An 18,668-nucleotide genomic window follows, 5' to 3' on the forward strand; every position below is an offset into this window, starting at 1 on the left:
GCAACACAGGAATGGGCACAGCAGAGCTCTGCGCAACACAGGAATGGGCACAGCAGAGCTCTGCGCAACACAGGAATGGGCACAGCAGAGCTCTGCGCGCAACACAGGAATGGGCACAGCAGAGCTCTGCGCGCAACACAGGAATGGGCACAGCAGAGCTCTGCGCGCAACACAGGAATGGGCACAGCAGAGCTCTGCGCGCAACACAGGAATGGGCACAGCAGAGCTCTGCGCGCAACACAGGAATGGGCACAGCAGAGCTCTGCGCGCCACAGGAATGGGCACAGCAGAGCTCTGCGCAACACAGGAATGGGCACAGCAGAGCTCTGCGCAACACAGGAATGGGCACAGCAGAGCTCTGCGCAACACAGGAATGGGCACAGCAGAGCTCTGCGCACCACAGGAATGGGCACAGCAGAGCTCTGCGCAACACAAGAATGGGCACAGCAGAGCTCTGCGCAACACAAGAATGGGCACAGCAGAGCTCTGCGCACCACGGGAATGGGCACAGCAGAGCTCTGCGCAACACAGGAATGGGCACAGCAGAGCTCTGCGCAACACAGGAATGGGCACAGCAGAGCTCTGCGCAACACAGGAATGGGCACAGCAGAGCTTTGCGCACCAATGAAGAGTCAGCACAAAATGATGCAACTATCCCAAAGTCTCACACATGGGACATGAGGACAGAGGTGACCCCATTCCTGGTCAGGGGGCAGAATACCGGACAATCTATAGGTCCATATAAGCAGGGGAGGGGGGGACATGCTTTGCTATATACATTTCTCCTGCATTCTGCATTGCTCCAGGTCCCCATAGTACACAGCCCACACAAATCCTGGTGCCCTGTTGCGCAGTGGTCAGTAATGGTGTAGAATTATGTGACACATTTATAGCATACCAGACAGTGGGAGGCGCAGCGATTAAGATGCGGCCTATCAAATCGCGTTTCATACACCACCGTTCACCATGCAGCCTATCATGTGTTTCATACACCACCGATCACCATGCAGCCTATCACAACGCGTTTCATACACCACCGATCACCATGCGGCCTATTACAACGCGTTTCATACACCACCGATCACCATGCGGCCTATTACAACGCGTTTCATACACCAGCGATCACCATGCAGCCTATCAACGCATTTCATACACCAGCGATTACCATGCAGCCTATCAACGCATTTCATACACCAGCGATTACCATGCAGCCTATCAACGCATTTCATACACCAGCGATCACCATGCAGCCTATCAACGCATTTCATACACCAGCGATCACCATGGAGCCTATCAACGCATTTCATACACCAGCGATTACCATGCAGCCTATCAACGCATTTCATACACCAGCGATCACCATGCAGCCTATCAACGCATTTCATACACCAGCGATCACCATGCAGCCTATCAACGCATTTCATACACCAGCGATTACCATGCAGCCTATCAACGCATTTCATACACCAGCGATTACCATGCAGCCTATCAACGCATTTCATACACCAGCGATTACCATGCAGCCTATCACAACGCGTTTCATACACAGGTACCATTTATACCCAGGGGAACCAGACTATTACTTTTGAAACAACTCAGAAAAGCAGAGGAGAGAAGGGGCTGTGACGTGCAGGGTGTCAACTGTAATTACACTGATAACGGGACTCACCTCCCGGCTATCAGCTCTGTGCACCCCCCAGTCTCCTGCTGGGAATCACACCTACAATTCCCAACCACTCTGGGGGGAATTCTACTGTGCCCCCCCCCCCCCCCCCTCATCCGCGACATACTCACATCCTTCAGCTCCAGACCTTGCTTCCTTATCCCCTCCACGCTGCTGACCTTACACCCGTCGCAGTAATCAGCCGTTAAGACGCGCTGGGAAGAAATGCAGAGGGGTCAGTCCTCATAAATCCCTATTATATATATATATATATATATATATATATATATATATATATATATATATATACACACACACACACACACACACACACACACACACACACACATATATATATATATATAACCCCGCCCTAACCTATTATATATCTAATACAGTATATCTATAACCTGTCATATATTCCCAAGTCTCCTATACACAGAGTGTCAGATAATTACCACACACCCATACTGCCCCCAGATGTACAATGTACCCCCATACTGCCCCCTCCCTCCATCATGCTGGGGTATCATATGTACAATATACCCCCATACTGCCCCCTCCCTCCAACATGCTGGGGTATCAGATGTACAATATACCCCCATACTGCCCCCCCTCCAACATGCTGGGGTATTAGATGTACAATATACCCCCATACTGCCCCCCCCCCTCCAACATGCTGGGGTATTAGATGTACAATATACCCCCATACTGCCCCCCACCCTCCATCATGCTGGGGTATCAGATGTACAATATACCCCCATACTGCCCCCCCTCCAACATGCTGGGGTATTAGATGTACAATATACCCCCATACTACCCCCCACCCTCCATCATGCCTGGGTATCAGATGTATAATATACCCCCATACTGCCCCCCACCCTCCATCATGCTGGGGTATCAGATGTACAATATACCCCCATACTGCCCCCCCTCCAACATGCTGGGGTATTAGATGTACAATATACCCCCATACTGCCCCCCCCCCCCTCCAACATGCTGGGGTATTAGATGTACAATATACCCCCATACTACCCCCCACCCTCCATCATGCTGGGGTATCAGATGTATAATATACCCCCATACTGCCCCCCACCCTCCATCATGCTGGGGTATCAGATGTACAATATACCCCCATACTGCCCCCCACCCTCCATCATGCTGGGGTATCAGATGTACAATATACCCCCATACTGCCCCCCCCATTCCAACATGCTGGGGTATTAGATGTACAATATACCCCCATACTGCCCCCCACCCTCCGACATGCTGGGGTATTAGATGTACAATATACCCCCATACTGCCCCCCACCCTCCATCATGCTGGGGTATCAGATGTACAATATACCCCCATACTGCCCCCCACCCTCCATCATGCTGGGGTATCAGATGTACAATATACCCCCATACTGCCCCCCACCCTCCATCATGCTGGGGTATCAGATGTACAATATACCCCCATACTGCCCCCCCCCCCCTCCAACATGCTGGGGTATTAGATGTACAATATACCCCCATACTGCCCCCCACCCTCCGACATGCTGGGGTATTAGATGTACAATATACCCCCATACTGCCCCCCACCCTCCATCATGCTGGGGTATCAGATGTACAATATACCCCCATACTGCCCCCCACCCTCCATCATGCTGGGGTATCAGATGTACAATATACCCCCATACTGCCCCCCCCCACCCTCCATCATGCTGGGGTATCAGATGTACAATATACCGCCATACTGCCCCCCTCCCTCCATCATGCTGGGGAATAAGATGTACAATCTGCCCCTCACCCTCCATCATGCTGGGGTATCAGATGTACAATATACTCCCATACTGTCCCTCCCTCCATCATGCTGGGGTATCATATGTACAATATACCCTCATACTGCCCCCTCACCTTGCTGGTGTGCTCCCAGTACACTCGGGGTATTAGTACGTATGGCATCTCTTTCAGGTCTCGGGCACAGCGTTCTGCGTTCTGCCCCTCGTTCTGGAAGTCCAGCTCCTGAGACAGCGTTTGCTTCAGGTCCTGTGTGAGGTGAGACACTGTACTATGCAGTTATAGACAGAAACAGTGCCACTGACACAGAAGCAGTGCATTATGGGTGGTTAGTCTGGAAGCCGTGATGAATAATGATCAGTGATGACGGAGAGGTTCCTGACCGTCAACGAGGAGCAGGGAGGACAGTATGGAGGAGACTGCGGGCAGCCGTGCTGAGGATGGATGGGCAGAGAGGACAGTATGGAGGAGACTGCGGGCAGAGTGCTGAGGATGGATGTGCAGAGAGGACAGTATGGAGGAGACTGCGGGCAGCCGTGCTGAGGATGGATGGGCAGAGAGGAGCAGAAAGGACAGTATGGAGGAGACTGCGGGCAGCAGTGCTGAGGATGGATGCGCAGAGAGGACAGTATGGAGGAGACTGCGGGCAGCCGTGCTGAGGATGGATGGGCAGAGAGGACAGTATGGAGGAGACTGCGGGCAGCCGTGCTGAGGATGGATGGGCAGAGAGGACAGTATGGAGGAGACTGCAGGCAGCCGTGTTGAGGATGGATGGGCAGAGAGGACAGTATGGAGGAGACTGCGGGCAGCCGTGCTGAGGATGAATGGGCAGAGAGGACAGTATGGAGGAGACTGCGGGCAGAGTGCTGAGGATGGATGGGCAGAGAGGACAGTATGGAGGAGACTGTGGGCAGCCGTGCTGAGGATGGATGGGCAGAGAGGACAGTATGGAGGAGACTGCAGGCAGCCGTGCTGAGGATGGATGGGCAGAGAGGACAGTATGGAGGAGACTGCGGGCATCCGTGTTGAGGATGGATGGGCAGAGAGGACAGTATGGAGGAGACTGCGGGCAGCCGTGCTGAGGATGGATGGGCAGAGAGGACAGTATGGAGGAGACTGCGGGCAGCCGTGCTGAGGATGGATGGGCAGAGAGAACAGTATGGAGGAGACTGCGGGCAGAGTGCTGAGGATGGATGGGCAGAGAGGACAGTATGGAGGAGACTGCGGGCAGCCGTGCTGAGGATGGATGGGCAGAGAGAACAGTATGGAGGAGACTGCGGGCAGAGTGCTGAGGATGGATGGGCAGAGAGGACAGTATGGAGGAGACTGCGGGCAGCCGTGCTGAGGATGGATGGGCAGAGAGGACAGTATGGAGGAGACTGCGGGCAGAGTGCTGAGGATGGATGGGCAGAGAGGACAGTATGGAGGAGACTGCGGGCAGAGTGCTGAGGATGGAAGGCCGGGGGTGGAGGACGATGTAATGCATTATGCACATTATACATGTACTCTCTAGAAATACTGAAACAGGGAGCAACTCCAGCTGTGTGTGAGGATTGTCTATTGTTTGCAGAAATAAAGCTGTGCAGAAGCATTATCAGTCACCTGTATTATAGCAGATGTCACTAATTATGCAAATCTGCCTGATATATATGAGATTTAAATGCTGAATATACTTCACTTTACCTTCCCCTGAGCACCCAAGGCCCTCCCCTGAGCACCCAAGACCCGCCCCTGAGCACCCAAGGACCAACCCCCCAGCACCCAAGGACCACCCCTGAGCACCTGGGGGCAGCACAATGATGGACTGATAGATTGATTTACAGGGGGGAAGCTTCTGTACAGGGACCCCGGTAATACAGCACCTCAGACGTCTACATGTGCGATTACCTCTCTTCCCATGGCTACACAGAAATCAGGATTTTGGTACTTACCGATAAATCCCTTTCTCCGATTCCACAGGGGCCACTGGAGCGTAGTTACAATGGGGAAATAGTAGGCAGTAATTGGGAGCTGGCACTTTAAAATTCTTCACACTGTGGCTAGCTCCTTCCCTACTATCTCCTCTCCAAGCCAGTCTACGTAAAACTGTGCCCGAGGAGAGCTGGAAAAAAACAAAACGTAAGGTAGAGGAGGTTAATGAAGCCCTGTAAACCAGGAGAACACAAACCAAACCTGGAACAGAACCTAACAAACAACCGGCTAGCCCGAACTCAACAAGCAGTCATGTGGTGATCTGCAAACCGTTAAGCAAAAAACAAGGAGGAAACAGCGCTGGGCGGGCATCCAGTGGCCCCTGTGGAATCGGAGAAAGGGATTTATCGGTAAGTACCAAAATCCTGATTTCTCCTTCATCCACTAGGGGCCACTGGAGCGTAGTTACAATGGGGACGTCCCAGAGCTCCCAAAACGGGTGGGAGAGCGCTGAGAGTCCTGTAAAACCGCTCGGCCAAACTGTGATGCAGAGGCCGCAAAAGTGTCAAACTTGTAGAATTTGACAAAAACAAATGTCGGTCCAACCAAGTAGCTACCCGACAAAGTATTCATGGAGACCCCACTGGCAGCTGCCCACTAAGGTCCCATAACGCGCGTAAATTGCGCTGAAATGGAAAACGGAGGCTCCCGAGCCACCGCCAAGAAACCTGTCTGATGGTCAGATGTATCCAACAGCCCAGCCTATGCTGGGCCCCCGGCTATTTAGTACGGGAGCATCGTACAGAACAAAGAAGAAAAACCCTTTGTCGAATAGCCTAAGACCTCTGTAGAGAGAGTCGGCGAGCCTTGACAATCAGTCAACTAGTAACTGAAAAACACTAGTGTCAGATTTATATGAAAAACGGACATCCCCTTTGGAAGAAACGACCTCTGAGGCCGAAGCTCAGCCGGGTGAGTTGCCAATAGAGTACTCCCTGAAAGAGAGCCCGAACTTACGGCCGCCAGGCTAATCTCTTTTGGAAGAAAACCGAAAAAGGAAGAGACCCAAAATTTCAGGTCAATGTGGTTTGAAGCGCAGCCATGCAAAACCTCCCAGAGAAACCAAAGATGACGGCTGAATGGTAACTGAAAGAAGGGGAAAACCCCTTTTTATCCTTATTATGTCCCTTAAAGTTTTCCAAAAGTGGCAAAAGCGAGAAGAGGTAACAGACTTCTGAAATCGGGGCCTAGTAGGCCTAACCGAACTAGGGAACTCCTCCCTTCTGAGGTCTCGTGAACAGTAACACGGTTAAATGAAACCAGTGTAAGATTGAACAAGGAAAAGGACCCTGTTTAAGTAGACAGTCCAGTCTAGGTAGGAGCCAAGGCTCCTCTACTGACAACAGGTGCAGGCTGGATCTTCAAGTCATGGGTGGCCCAACCAAAGCCACCGAGAGGACTAGCACGCATATTCTCCTCCTGTGTTACCGAAAGTGAGGTAGAAATAGAAAAGGAGGCAAGATAGAATAATCAGAAAACTCCCAGGAGCCCTGAGGGCATCCTCGGCTACTGCCACCAGAGCTCACGTCCCTGAGTAGTAAAGGGTTAAAGAGTTAGTCAGAACGACCTGAGGTCGATTCGGAATCTCCGCCCACAGCAGACCAGCTGACAAAACTCCGGGGAATGTTCCCTCACCCAGGAGTCTGACCTGGTGGCCTGACCTGGAAAGAAGATTGTTGTCCCCCGCTCAGAGGGGAATGTAGGCGACCACTCATTTCGTCACAACTTGACTGAAGAAATAGAGTACCTGGTGCCGAGGAAGGAAAAATCCTCTGACGGACCGTGTTGAGAAAACGTCTACGAGGAGCATAAATTGGATCTGTGTCGAACCAGAAGCTCCTGGATCCTCCGGATCTTCAGAAGCCACGTAATGTACAGAGTGGGATAGTAGCAGTAGATTGTCCCATTAGGGAACCAACGTCACCTCCTGCCTTTGAAAAAGTTATTCTGCAAACTTCCTGAACCCTGTGGGATCGGAAGAGAGACCGAAAGGAAAGGACTGACCGTGAAATTGAGAATCCTGTAATGCGAATCTGAGAAAAGCCCAATGAGGAAACCCAACGGAAATCAGTAAAACAGGCATCTCTGAAGACAAGGGACACGTAAAACTCCCTTTCTTGTTCAAACTAGCAATCACAGACTGAAAGGATTCCAAGGCCAGAATATGCCTGGCCAAGTCCACTGGCTTCGGAACGTGAAAAGAAAACAAAGACCTGAGAACTGTCCCGATTCAAATGATATGTGAAAAACAGGGATCAACACCCTTTGCGGTTAGGAGCATATGGAGCGCCTCCTGCAGTATGACTCCTGTCATCGTAAATCGTCCGACCCATGCCGAGGGACTCCTGAGACTGTTGTACTCCAAAATCTAGTCTGTAACCGCCCAAGCCTTCTCCCACGGACATGCGCCTATCCTGGGACCCTCCAGGTGGTAGGAAGGTCTGACCTGTAGTGGGTGTATAGGATGACCTAAAATCAGACTGGAACGAGGCTGTTGAACCTCTGCTTCAGCCTTTTACCCTGAGATCCCCTGGCGATGGAGATATCGCCCGTGTGGAGTCGAAAGCTTGAAAGGGCACGGAAAGATCTAAAGGAAAGACCGGTAAAGGTCTGTCTTGGAGCTGGGGCAGTAGTAGGATAAAGCAAAGTGGACTTACCTCCAATGGCTCAAGAAATCCTGCAGAAAGTTACTTCCTCTGAACCATCTGCCACGTAGGATTTCATGTTCACCTGTCACTGTCGCAGCCCCAGAGGTCGTCGGACTGTCGCAGCCCCAGAGGTCGTTGGGTTAAGACAGCCCAAACAAAAATGCAGGTTCCGAGTCTGCAGACGTGGAGACCTCCAAAGAACATAAAGCAGAATCGTGATTCTGACCTGTACCAAAGTATCAAATGATCCTGATGCGAAACATCCTGTAACCTAGAGGACAATTGTTCCACAACCTACCTGCTCCGGACAAGGTAGAACCCAGATGCCACATATGTGTCTTCGAAGGAACCCTGAGCAAGGTTGCCTCAGGAAAACGGCAGCTTGTTGGACCGGCGATACATCGAGGGGTATACCCTGGAGAGGTCCTGATACCATTTCCTGCCGTCTGCGGGGAAAGGATAGGAAAACAAACATTGTTTGATACCTGAAATTGTGTATTCGGGTGTCTGCCGGCCATCTACCGGAGCCTGCCCAGCTCATCCGAAACTGGACCAGCCTCTGTCATTTCGTCATCGGCGTCGAACCCTGATGGACTTGACGTGTCCGCCTCCTTTACCTGCAGTATCAGATGAACTGCTGTATAATGCACCTGGATATTCTGAGACACTGGTTCAGATCCACAGAAAACAGACATCAGTAATGTAACCTGGAATGTTAGCAAGGTTCCTTTAGAAACCTGGAGAGGTGAAATGACGTACAAGGTCTCTGGTTACCAGTGACATTACCTGTATAATCTGAGCTGTTCAAACAGGAGCGTCCTGCAGGTGCGTGGAGGGCTAAGCAGATGGCTCCACCGCATACTTCACACCTAAGAGGGAATTCTTTGACTATCCCAGGTGAGACAAACGAAAGGAGAAAAGGTGGGTTAAACAAACACAGCCCTATGTAAGGTCTGCACTATAATGTGTGACCGACACGATTCAAATAAACTTTCTGGAGCAGCGGAGACTTGAACCAGTAACGCTGCGCTGTGGGACAGGAGTCTTAGCCACTAGACTATAGGAGCTCCATTAAAGTATTATTTATTTATTTATTTTTTTATTCAAACCCTGGTCTCTTCAGATACCGGCTACAGCGACTGTTTGATGCCACACACATTCCCCAAATTACTACCAGTATTATTATTATTAAGTGAAACAAAGGAATAATAAAGGGAAGGTAACACCCGCCCTGTATGTAGATTACTGCTAAATTAGGAAGACGAAATACATGTTTCTCGAAGGCTCCGCTGGTTTCCCAAAATGGCGTGCAGTCTGCGAGAAAAGCCGGGGGGAAGAGTTATGTGGCAAGGCGGAGCTAATGTGAAACCAGGTCTGTCTTATAATAAAAATATTGCCTATATATGGTAGTGTAACAGTATACACATATATACACATATATGTACATATATATACATATATATACACACACACACACACACACACCCATACATAACCCCATACCTATATATATACCCACTATCACGATCCGGGTATCTGGACGCCATTTCTTACCCATCAGATGCCTCCTAAGGCTGGCTCAGCGCTCCAGGACCGGATCCCATCTGTTATCCTAATGTTCACATTCCTGTATCCTCTCCTGTCACTCTGGGACGCTGTCACAGTAAACGCCATATTACACCTGGCATGGCGTCTCCCGCGGCCTCCGCCGCCGTCCCTGCTCTTCTGCATGCAGAGTGTCTGAGTGGCGATTACGTCAGCCGCGGCCTCCGCTGTGTCCGCGTGGTTGGATGTGCATCTGTCAGCCTGGCGCCTCCTGTCTCCGGTGGCCGGCGCCGCCATTACTGTTTTCATTACCACATGGATTACAAACCAAACTTCCCTCCAAGTGTCTGCATGGGCGCAGCCATCTTGGATTCTGTCAGCTGATCATTTCCACCAATCTGTTGTCAGTATTGATAATCTGCATAATTGCCTAGCCAATCCCTTCCTTGCTGCAGGTATAAATACACTGTGCCTGAGCAAGGAAGGCGTCAGTGCTTTGGTTGTCAAACCTAGTTCCTGTTTGTCTCTCTCCTGTGATTGTCTTCCAGGTTCCAGCTCCTGTCTCAAGACTTCCACCATAGAGACCCGCACCAGCATTCCACCTGCGGTGTAGCCTGACTCTCCAATCCATTGTGGATTCATCTGTTTCCAGCTACAACATTACCTGCTTCCAGCTCAGCTTCCAGCAGAGTACAGCTTCTCTTAAAGGGCCGGTGTCCTTTCTACACTTTACCACTCTCCACCAGTATTATTATTTCTCCGCTCTCAAGTTCTACATTTCAGTTCATATTTCATCGCTCCCAAGTTCATTTATTATTTAACTGGTTCCAGCCAGTATCCACTCCGTGCTAACAACAGTCTGGTTCCAGCCAGTATCCACAGCAGCCGTTTTATCTTCAGCAACCCAGCTTTTCCTGGAACACCAGCTGGCACAATCCTGGGTTATCTCCATTGCTACAGTCGGGCCTGGTAAGGACTTTCCATCTAGAAGATTATAAGAACTATCTCACACTACCAGTGCCCTGTGGCTCCTGCCATCCTGTAGTACCCAGGAACTGTATTTATTCTTTGCTGACTTTTCGGGCAGTTATTATTCATGTTACTTACATGTCCAGGGGTCTGATACAACCTCCCAGGTTCCGGTACATCTCAGCCCCTACAACTGAGGCTGCCTCCCGTCAGCTCAGGCCCTCAGTTGTGACAGTAAGCACTGACCTAATGAATCCAGCCGGAGACCAGGATCAAGCGGCCAGGCCGATGCAAGAACTGGCAGCCCGACTAGAACATCAGGAGGCTGCACAGGGCCACATCATCCGCTGTCTCCAGGATCTCTCTACTCGGCTGGATGGGATTCAGACAACTCTCCGTGGATCAGGCGCGTCTGGTGCGTCAACCACAGTGACTCCAGCTATAACCCCACCCACCTTACCCATTTCTGCTCCACGTCTTCATCTTCCAACGCCAGCAAAATTTGACGGATCTCCAAGATTCTGCAGGGGATTTCTCAACCAGTGTGAGATTCAGTTTGAGCTACAACCTGGCAATTTTCCCAGTGACCGTACAAAAATTGCCTACATTATTTCTCTTCTCAGTGGCTCAGCCCTTGATTGGGCATCACCGTTATGGGAGAGGTCCGACACCCTGCTATCTTCCTACACTGCCTTCGTGTCAACATTCAGGCGCATCTTCGACGAGCCAGGCCGGGTAACCTCAGCTTCATCCGAGATTCTCCGTTTACGCCAGGGGTCACGTACTGTAGGACAATATCTGATACAGTTCCAGATCCTGGCATCCGAACTGGCATGGAACGACGAGGCCCTGTATGCTGCATTCTGGCATGGCTTATCTGAGCGTATTAAAGATGAGTTAGCTACCAGAGACTTACCTTCTAAGTTAGATGAGCTAATCTCACTCTGCACGAAAGTTGATTTACGTTTCAGAGAGAGAGCAACTGAGCGTGGAAGATCATCTGCTCCAAAATCTTCTGCTCCTCCTCCTCGTCAACTGTCACCATCTAAAGATGAGCCCATGCAACTTGGCCGTTCCCGTTTAACTCCTGCTGAGCGCCGAAGACGTCTCTCCGAGTCTCTCTGTCTCTATTGTGCAGCTCCGTCTCACACCATTAATGCCTGTCCCAAACGTCCGGGAAACTCCAAATCCTAGCTCGCCAAGGAGAGGGCCGGCTAGGAGTAATGATCTCCTCTCCATCTCCTCAAGATTGTAATCTCCCAGTCTCGCTTCAAGTTGCTCAACGTTATCGGAACGTCATTGCCCTCCTTGATTCCGGAGCAGCTGGGAACTTTATTACCGAAGCCTATGTTAAACGGTGGTCTCTACCCACCGAGAGACTTCCTTCGTCCATTTCTTTAACTGCCGTGGATGGCAGCAAAATTTTTGATGCAGTTATTTCTTTAAGGACTCTACCAGTTCGTCTGAGAGTGGGAGTTCTTCATTCCGAACTTATTTCTTTTTTAGTGATTCCAAGAGCCACACATCCTGTGGTCCTGGGCCTTCCATGGCTCCGTCTTCACAATCCTACAATTGATTGGACGACTACGCAAATCCTGGCATGGGGTTCCTCCTGTGCTGAGACATGTTTGTTTAAAGTATTGCCTGTCTGTTCTTCCTCCCCCAGGTCGTCTGATGTTCCACCTCCTCCATATCAAGATTTCACGGATGTGTTCAGTAAAGCTTCTGCTGATATCCTTCCTCCTCATAGAGAATGGGACTGCCCGATTGATCTCGTTCCAGGGAAGGTTCTACCTCGAGGCCGAACTTATCCGTTGTCTCTGCCTGAGACGCATTCTATGGAGGAATATATTAAAGAGAACCTAGCAAAGGGGTTCATTCGACCTTCTTCTTCTCCAGCCGGCGCAGGCTTCTTTTTTGTAAAAAAGAAAGATGGTGGTCTGCGGCCGTGCATCGACTACAGAGGTTTGAACGACATTACCATCAAGAACCGTTATCCTTTACCCCTGATTACTGAGCTCTTTGACAGAGTTAGCGGAGCTACCATCTTTACAAAGCTGGACTTGAGAGGTGCATACAATCTCATCCGGATCCGTGAGGGTGACGAGTGGAAGACCGCCTTTAACACCCGTGACGGACATTATGAGTACCTCGTCATGCCCTTCGGATTGAGCAATGCTCCAGCTGTCTTCCAGCATTTTGTCAATGAGATCTTCAGAGACATTCTATACCGTCATGTCGTGGTCTATCTAGACGATATCCTCATTTTTGCCAACGATTTAGAGGAACATCGTTTTTGGGTTAAAGAGGTTCTGTCCCGTCTCCGAGTCAATCATCTCTATTGCAAATTAGAAAAATGCGTCTTTGAAGTCAAGTCCATTCCGTTTCTAGGGTACATTGTGTCCGGTTCCGGACTAGAGATGGATCCTGAGAAACTACAAGCAATCCAAAATTGGCCGGTACCCTTAACCCTCAAAGGGGTCCAGAGGTTCTTAGGGTTCGCCAACTATTACCGAAAGTTTATACGAGACTTTTCCACCATTGTGGCGCCTATTACTGCTTTCACTAAGAAGGGTGCTAACCCGTCCAAGTGGTCTGAAGAAGCCATGCAAGCATTTCATCTTTTAAAACAAAGGTTCATCTCTGCGCCTGTTCTGAAACAGCCTGACATCGACTCTCCTTTCATCTTAGAGGTGGATGCCTCCTCCGTTGGAGTAGGAGCGGTGTTATCTCAGAGGGCTAAAGATGGCCATTTACACCCTTGCAGTTTCTTCTCCCGGAAGTTCTCCCCAGCTGAGCGCAACTATGCCATTGGCGACCAGGAGTTGCTAGCCATCAAGCTCGCTCTAGAAGAGTGGAGGTATCTGTTGGAGGGAGCTTCTCATTCAATCACCATACTTACAGACCACAAGAACCTTTTATATCTGAAAGGCGCACAATGTCTCAACCCTCGTCAGGCCAGATGGGCACTTTTCTTTTCCAGGTTCGACTTTAAACTCCAGTTCTGTCCGGGCTCTCAGAATCGCAAGGCCGATGCCCTTTCCCGCTCATGGGAGCAAGAAAATTAGTCAGAGTCTTTAGACAAGCATCCTATTATAAATCCGTTGGCATTCTCCACGGTAGGGATGGACTCTACGCCCCCATCAGGGAAAAGTTTTGTGAAACCGATGCTAAGGAAGAAGCTCATGCATTGGGCCCATGCTTCCCGTTTTGCCGGACATACAGGTATCCAAAAAACCCTGGAGTTTATCTCTAGGTCCTATTGGTGGCCAACTCTGAAAAAGGACGTCTTGGAGTTTATTGCATCTTGCCCAAAGTGTGCTCAACATAAGGTATCCCGCCAGTCGCCTGCGGGGCAACTGGTTCCACTATCTGTTCCCCGTCGACCTTGGACCCATTTGTCGATGGATTTTATTACAGATTTACCCATGTGCAACAAGTTCAATACCATCTGGGTGGTAGTTGACCGGTTCACCAAGATGGCACACTTCATTCCTCTCACCGGTCTTCCGTCAGCTTCCAAGTTGGCTCAAGTATTCATACAAGAGATCTTCCGACTCCACGGTCTTCCTGAAGAAATTATCTCAGATCGAGGAGTTCAATTCACAGCCAAATTCTGGCGAAGTTTATGTCAAGTCCTCCAAGTCAAGCTAAAGTTTCCCACGGCTTACCATCCTCAGACCAATGGTCAAACCGAGAGGGTGAATCAGGACTTGGAGGCCTTCCTCCGCATCTATGTGTCCTCCTCTCAAGATGACTGGGTTCAATTACTTCCCTGGGCCGAGTTCTGTCATAACAACCAGTATCATTCTTCATCTGCTTCAACACCATTCTTCACTAACTTTGGATTCCACCCTAAAGTCCCTGAGTTCCAACCGCTTCCAGCAACTTCTGTTCCCGCAGTGGATATCACCTTGCATCAGTTTGCCAATATCTGGAAGAGCGTACGATCAGCTCTGCTCAAGGCATCGTTCAGGTACAAGAAGTTTGCGGATAAGAAGCGTCGAGCAGTTCCTGCTCTCAAGGTGGGTGATCGGGTATGGTTATCCACGAAGAATTTGAGGTTAAGAGTTCCCAGTATGAAGTTTGCACCTCGCTATATCGGTCCTTTCAAGATTGAACAAGTCATCAATCCTGTTGCTTACAGACTCCAGTTGCCTCCCTTCTTAAAAATACCCAGGACATTCCATGTTTCCCTGTTGAAACCGCTGATCTTGAATCGGTTTCATTCCTCACTTCCTCCAACTCCGAAAGTCCAAACTCAACGAGGCGTTGAGTATGAAGTGGCCAAGATCCTGGACTCACGTCACCGTTACGGTCAACTACAATATCTTATTGACTGGAAGGGTTATGGTCCTGAGGAACGTTCATGGACCAATGCTTCTGATGTCCATGCTCCTGCCTTGGTCCGGAGATTCCATTCCAAGTTTCCTCAAAAGCCAAAGAAGTGTCCTGGGGCCACTCCTAAAGGGGGGGGGTGCTGTCACGATCCGGGTATCTGGACGCCATTTCTTACCCATCAGATGCCTCCTAAGGCTGGCTCAGCGCTCCAGGACCGGATCCCATCTGTTATCCTGATGTGTACATTCCTGTATCCTCTCCTGTCACTCTGGGACGCTGTCACAGTAAACGCCATATTACACCTGGCATGGCGTCTCCCGCGGCCTCCGCCGCCGTCCCTGCTCTTCTGCATGCAGAGTGTCTGAGTGGCGATTACGTCAGCCGCGGCCTCCGCTGTGTCCGCGTGGTTGGATGTGCATCTGTCAGCCTGGCGCCTCCTGTCTCCGGTGGCCGGCGCCGCCATTACTGTTTTCATTACCACATGGATTACAAACCAAACTTCCCTCCAAGTGTCTGCATGGGCGCAGCCATCTTGGATTCTGTCAGCTGATCATTTCCACCAATCTGTTGTCAGTATTGATAATCTGCATAATTGCCTAGCCAATCCCTTCCTTGCTGCAGGTATAAATACACTGTGCCTGAGCAAGGAAGGCGTCAGTGCTTTGGTTGTCAAACCTAGTTCCTGTTTGTCTCTCTCCTGTGATTGTCTTCCAGGTTCCAGCTCCTGTCTCAAGACTTCCACCATAGAGACCCGCACCAGCATTCCACCTGCGGTGTAGCCTGACTCTCCAATCCATTGTGGATTCATCTGTTTCCAGCTACAACATTACCTGCTTCCAGCTCAGCTTCCAGCAGAGTACAGCTTCTCTTAAAGGGCCGGTGTCCTTTCTACACTTTACCACTCTCCACCGGTATTATTATTTCTCCGCTCTCAAGTTCTACATTTCAGTTCATATTTCATCGCTCCCAAGTTCATTTATTATTTAACTGGTTCCAGCCAGTATCCACTCCGTGCTAACAACAGTCTGGTTCCAGCCAGTATCCACAGCAGCCGTTTTATCTTCAGCAACCCAGCTTTTCCTGGAACACCAGCTGGCACAATCCTGGGTTATCTCCATTGCTACAGTCGGGCCTGGTAAGGACTTTCCATCTAGAAGATTATAAGAACTATCTCACACTACCAGTGCCCTGTGGCTCCTGCCATCCTGTAGTACCCAGGAACTGTATTTATTCTTTGCTGACTTTTACGTTTTCTTTTACTGCTGCTGTGTTGCGGAGTTGTCATAATAAACATCATTGACTTTTATCCAAGTTGTCGTGGTCACGCCTTCGGGCAGTTATTATTCATGTTACTTACATGTCCAGGGGTCTGATACAACCTCCCAGGTTCCGGTACATCTCAGCCCCTACAACTGAGGCTGCCTCCCGTCAGCTCAGGCCCTCAGTTGTGACACCCACATATTTATATATATACATATATATATATATATATAATTAAGCCAATTGGGTAGAGGGTGATATGTGAACCTGGGTTCCTATGCATAATCTGCTCCACTGTTATGGCCACCAATGCATTCATGAGCCCCTGATATAGAGCAGGCTCTAATCCATGTGTGTGTGTGCTGGGGAGCGGGGAGCCCGCTGAGCAAAGCGGAATTAAGCTCCTCTCAAACATTAAATGAAGCGGTAAACTCCCTGACTCTCCCTCCAGCAATGTGTGAAATGAAGCAGGGCCAAAATTTTACTAACCCGCTTCAGTTCCACGAAGCGGTGAGCGCCCTGTATCCCCCTCCGGCAATGCGTGCGGGGAGCAGGAAGCCCGTTGTACAGAGCGGGAAATGCAGTGGCTGGGGAGCGGGGCGCTGAGCCCGCTGTGCAGCGCGGGAGCCTGTAGCTTACCCGGAGCGGTGAGCGCCCTGTATCCCCTGCCGGCAAAGCGTGAGCAGGGAGCCCGCTGTACAGATCGGGAAATACAGTGGCTGGGGAGCGGGGCGCTGATCCCGCTGTACAGCGCAGAAGCCTGTAGCTTACCCGGAGCGGTGAACGTGCAGCGGCCGGGTCGCGGGGAGCGCTCGCTGTAACGAGCAGGAGTTAGCTCCGCCCCCCGCTCTGGCGCAAAATTTAAACGAACCCGTCGGTGAGTGCCCTGCATCCCCGGCAATGTGTGTCGCGGGCGGGGAGCAGGGAGCGCTGAGCCGCAGTACAGAGCGGACGCTGTGCATAGCGCACTGAAGCTCCGCCCACCCCTTAAAGGCGCCAAATTTGAATCCGAAAAGGCGCCTCTGTGTTATAATCTGACCCACTCCAGACACATGAGACCATACAGTGGGCACACTGAACGAATAAACATATTACTTAGAGCACATTGCACCAGTAAATGTGTAATGTCATAGAGAAATCATACATCATGTGAAGGGGGGGTGTTTACTCACCACTGCTTTGCAGCTGATGGAGTGGCCCCGACACGCGCCGCACGCAGCGGTGTCCGGCCTCTGTTGACGGAGTGGCCCCAACACGCGCCGCACGCAACGGTGTCCGGCCTCTGTTGACGGAGTGGCCCCAACACGCGCCGCACGCAGCGGTGTCCGGCCACTGTTACTTACCGCTGCCATGCTGCCGGAATCTTCTGCTGGATGGAGTGGTCCCGACACGCGCCGCACGCAACGGTGTCCGGCCTCTGTTGACGGAGTGGCCCCAACACGCGCCGCACGCAACGGTGTCCGGCCTCTGTTGACGGAGTGGCCCCAACACGCGCCGCACGCAGCGGTGTCCGGCCACTGTTACTTACCGCTGCCATGCTGCCGGAATCTTCTGCTGGATGGAGTGGTCCCGACACGCGCCGCACGCAGCGGTGTCCGCCAACTCAGGAGAGCTCAGTGTCTCCCTCAGCCGGGGCCCATCCCGAGCCGCACGCAGCTGCGATGGGACCCCGCCGGCAGCTCCCGCGGTGCAGACTGGCAGTGGTAGAGCTGCCAGTCTGTGTGTGTAAGTAAGAAAAAATAAAATAATAAAGAAAAAAGAAAAATTCTTCAGCTAAACCCAAGTGAACCAGCTCCCTCGGGCACTAAACTAAGACTGGCTTGGAGGGGAGATAGTAGGGGAGGAGCTAGCCACAGAGTGAAGAATTTTAAAGTGCCAGCTCCCAATTACTGCCTACTATTTCCCCATTGTAACTACGCTCCAGTGGCCCCTAGTGGATGAAGGAGAAATACTGGATAACAGCAGGAGGATGCTCACCTTTAGGACCCAGGTGAAGCCAAACTTGGGGTGCATGAACTCAATGAGATGTAAAAGCCATTCCAGGGTTTTTATGTCACCATCAAACCTGTCCCGGAGATCTATGTACTGGACCTGAGGCCGAGAGATAAACACACAACATGAGCCCTCCTTCTTCCTTATAACCCCATATTACATCTGCAGACACCACGGCGTGTGCTATCACCCCTCAAGTGGTAGGGACAGCTGGAAAACCCTTCCCTATGCTTTCTTCTACTCACACCTGGCACATTGTACAGATCACCACAAACATTTCTACATATTAATTACTTCTACGCAGATGTTTTTGTTTTACCAGATAAAAATGTTTTCAAAAGTAAATTGCCTTCATTACACATATTGTCCATCGCTGAATGTTCTCCAGATCTCCTGAGGTGCTCCGGATGCTATATATTATTATATATGTATTTATGCATCTCAGTATCAGGCTTTACAGCAACTGGCTGGCTTTGTGCCACTAGTCCATGCAAATC

General features: G+C 50.7%; 1 protein-coding gene across 3 annotated transcripts in view; it reads right to left on the reverse strand.

Moving 5' to 3' along the window:
* ADCK5 (aarF domain containing kinase 5) overlaps nt 1–18,668 on the reverse strand; it is a 178,123-nt gene that overhangs the window by 71,069 nt on the left and 88,386 nt on the right. For all 3 annotated transcript variants that reach the window (XM_063921063.1, XM_063921062.1, XM_063921061.1), the window contains 3 exons: nt 18,157–18,270; nt 3,563–3,694; nt 1,795–1,878 (listed from right to left, as the gene is read on the reverse strand). In XM_063921063.1, coding sequence (XP_063777133.1) covers nt 1,795–1,878; nt 3,563–3,694; nt 18,157–18,270 — 330 coding nt within the window. The remainder of the gene's footprint in view (nt 1–1,794; nt 1,879–3,562; nt 3,695–18,156; nt 18,271–18,668) is intronic.

Source organism: Pseudophryne corroboree, chromosome 5, assembly GCF_028390025.1.
Source record: "Pseudophryne corroboree isolate aPseCor3 chromosome 5, aPseCor3.hap2, whole genome shotgun sequence".
Taxonomy (NCBI): Eukaryota; Metazoa; Chordata; class Amphibia; order Anura; family Myobatrachidae; genus Pseudophryne; species Pseudophryne corroboree.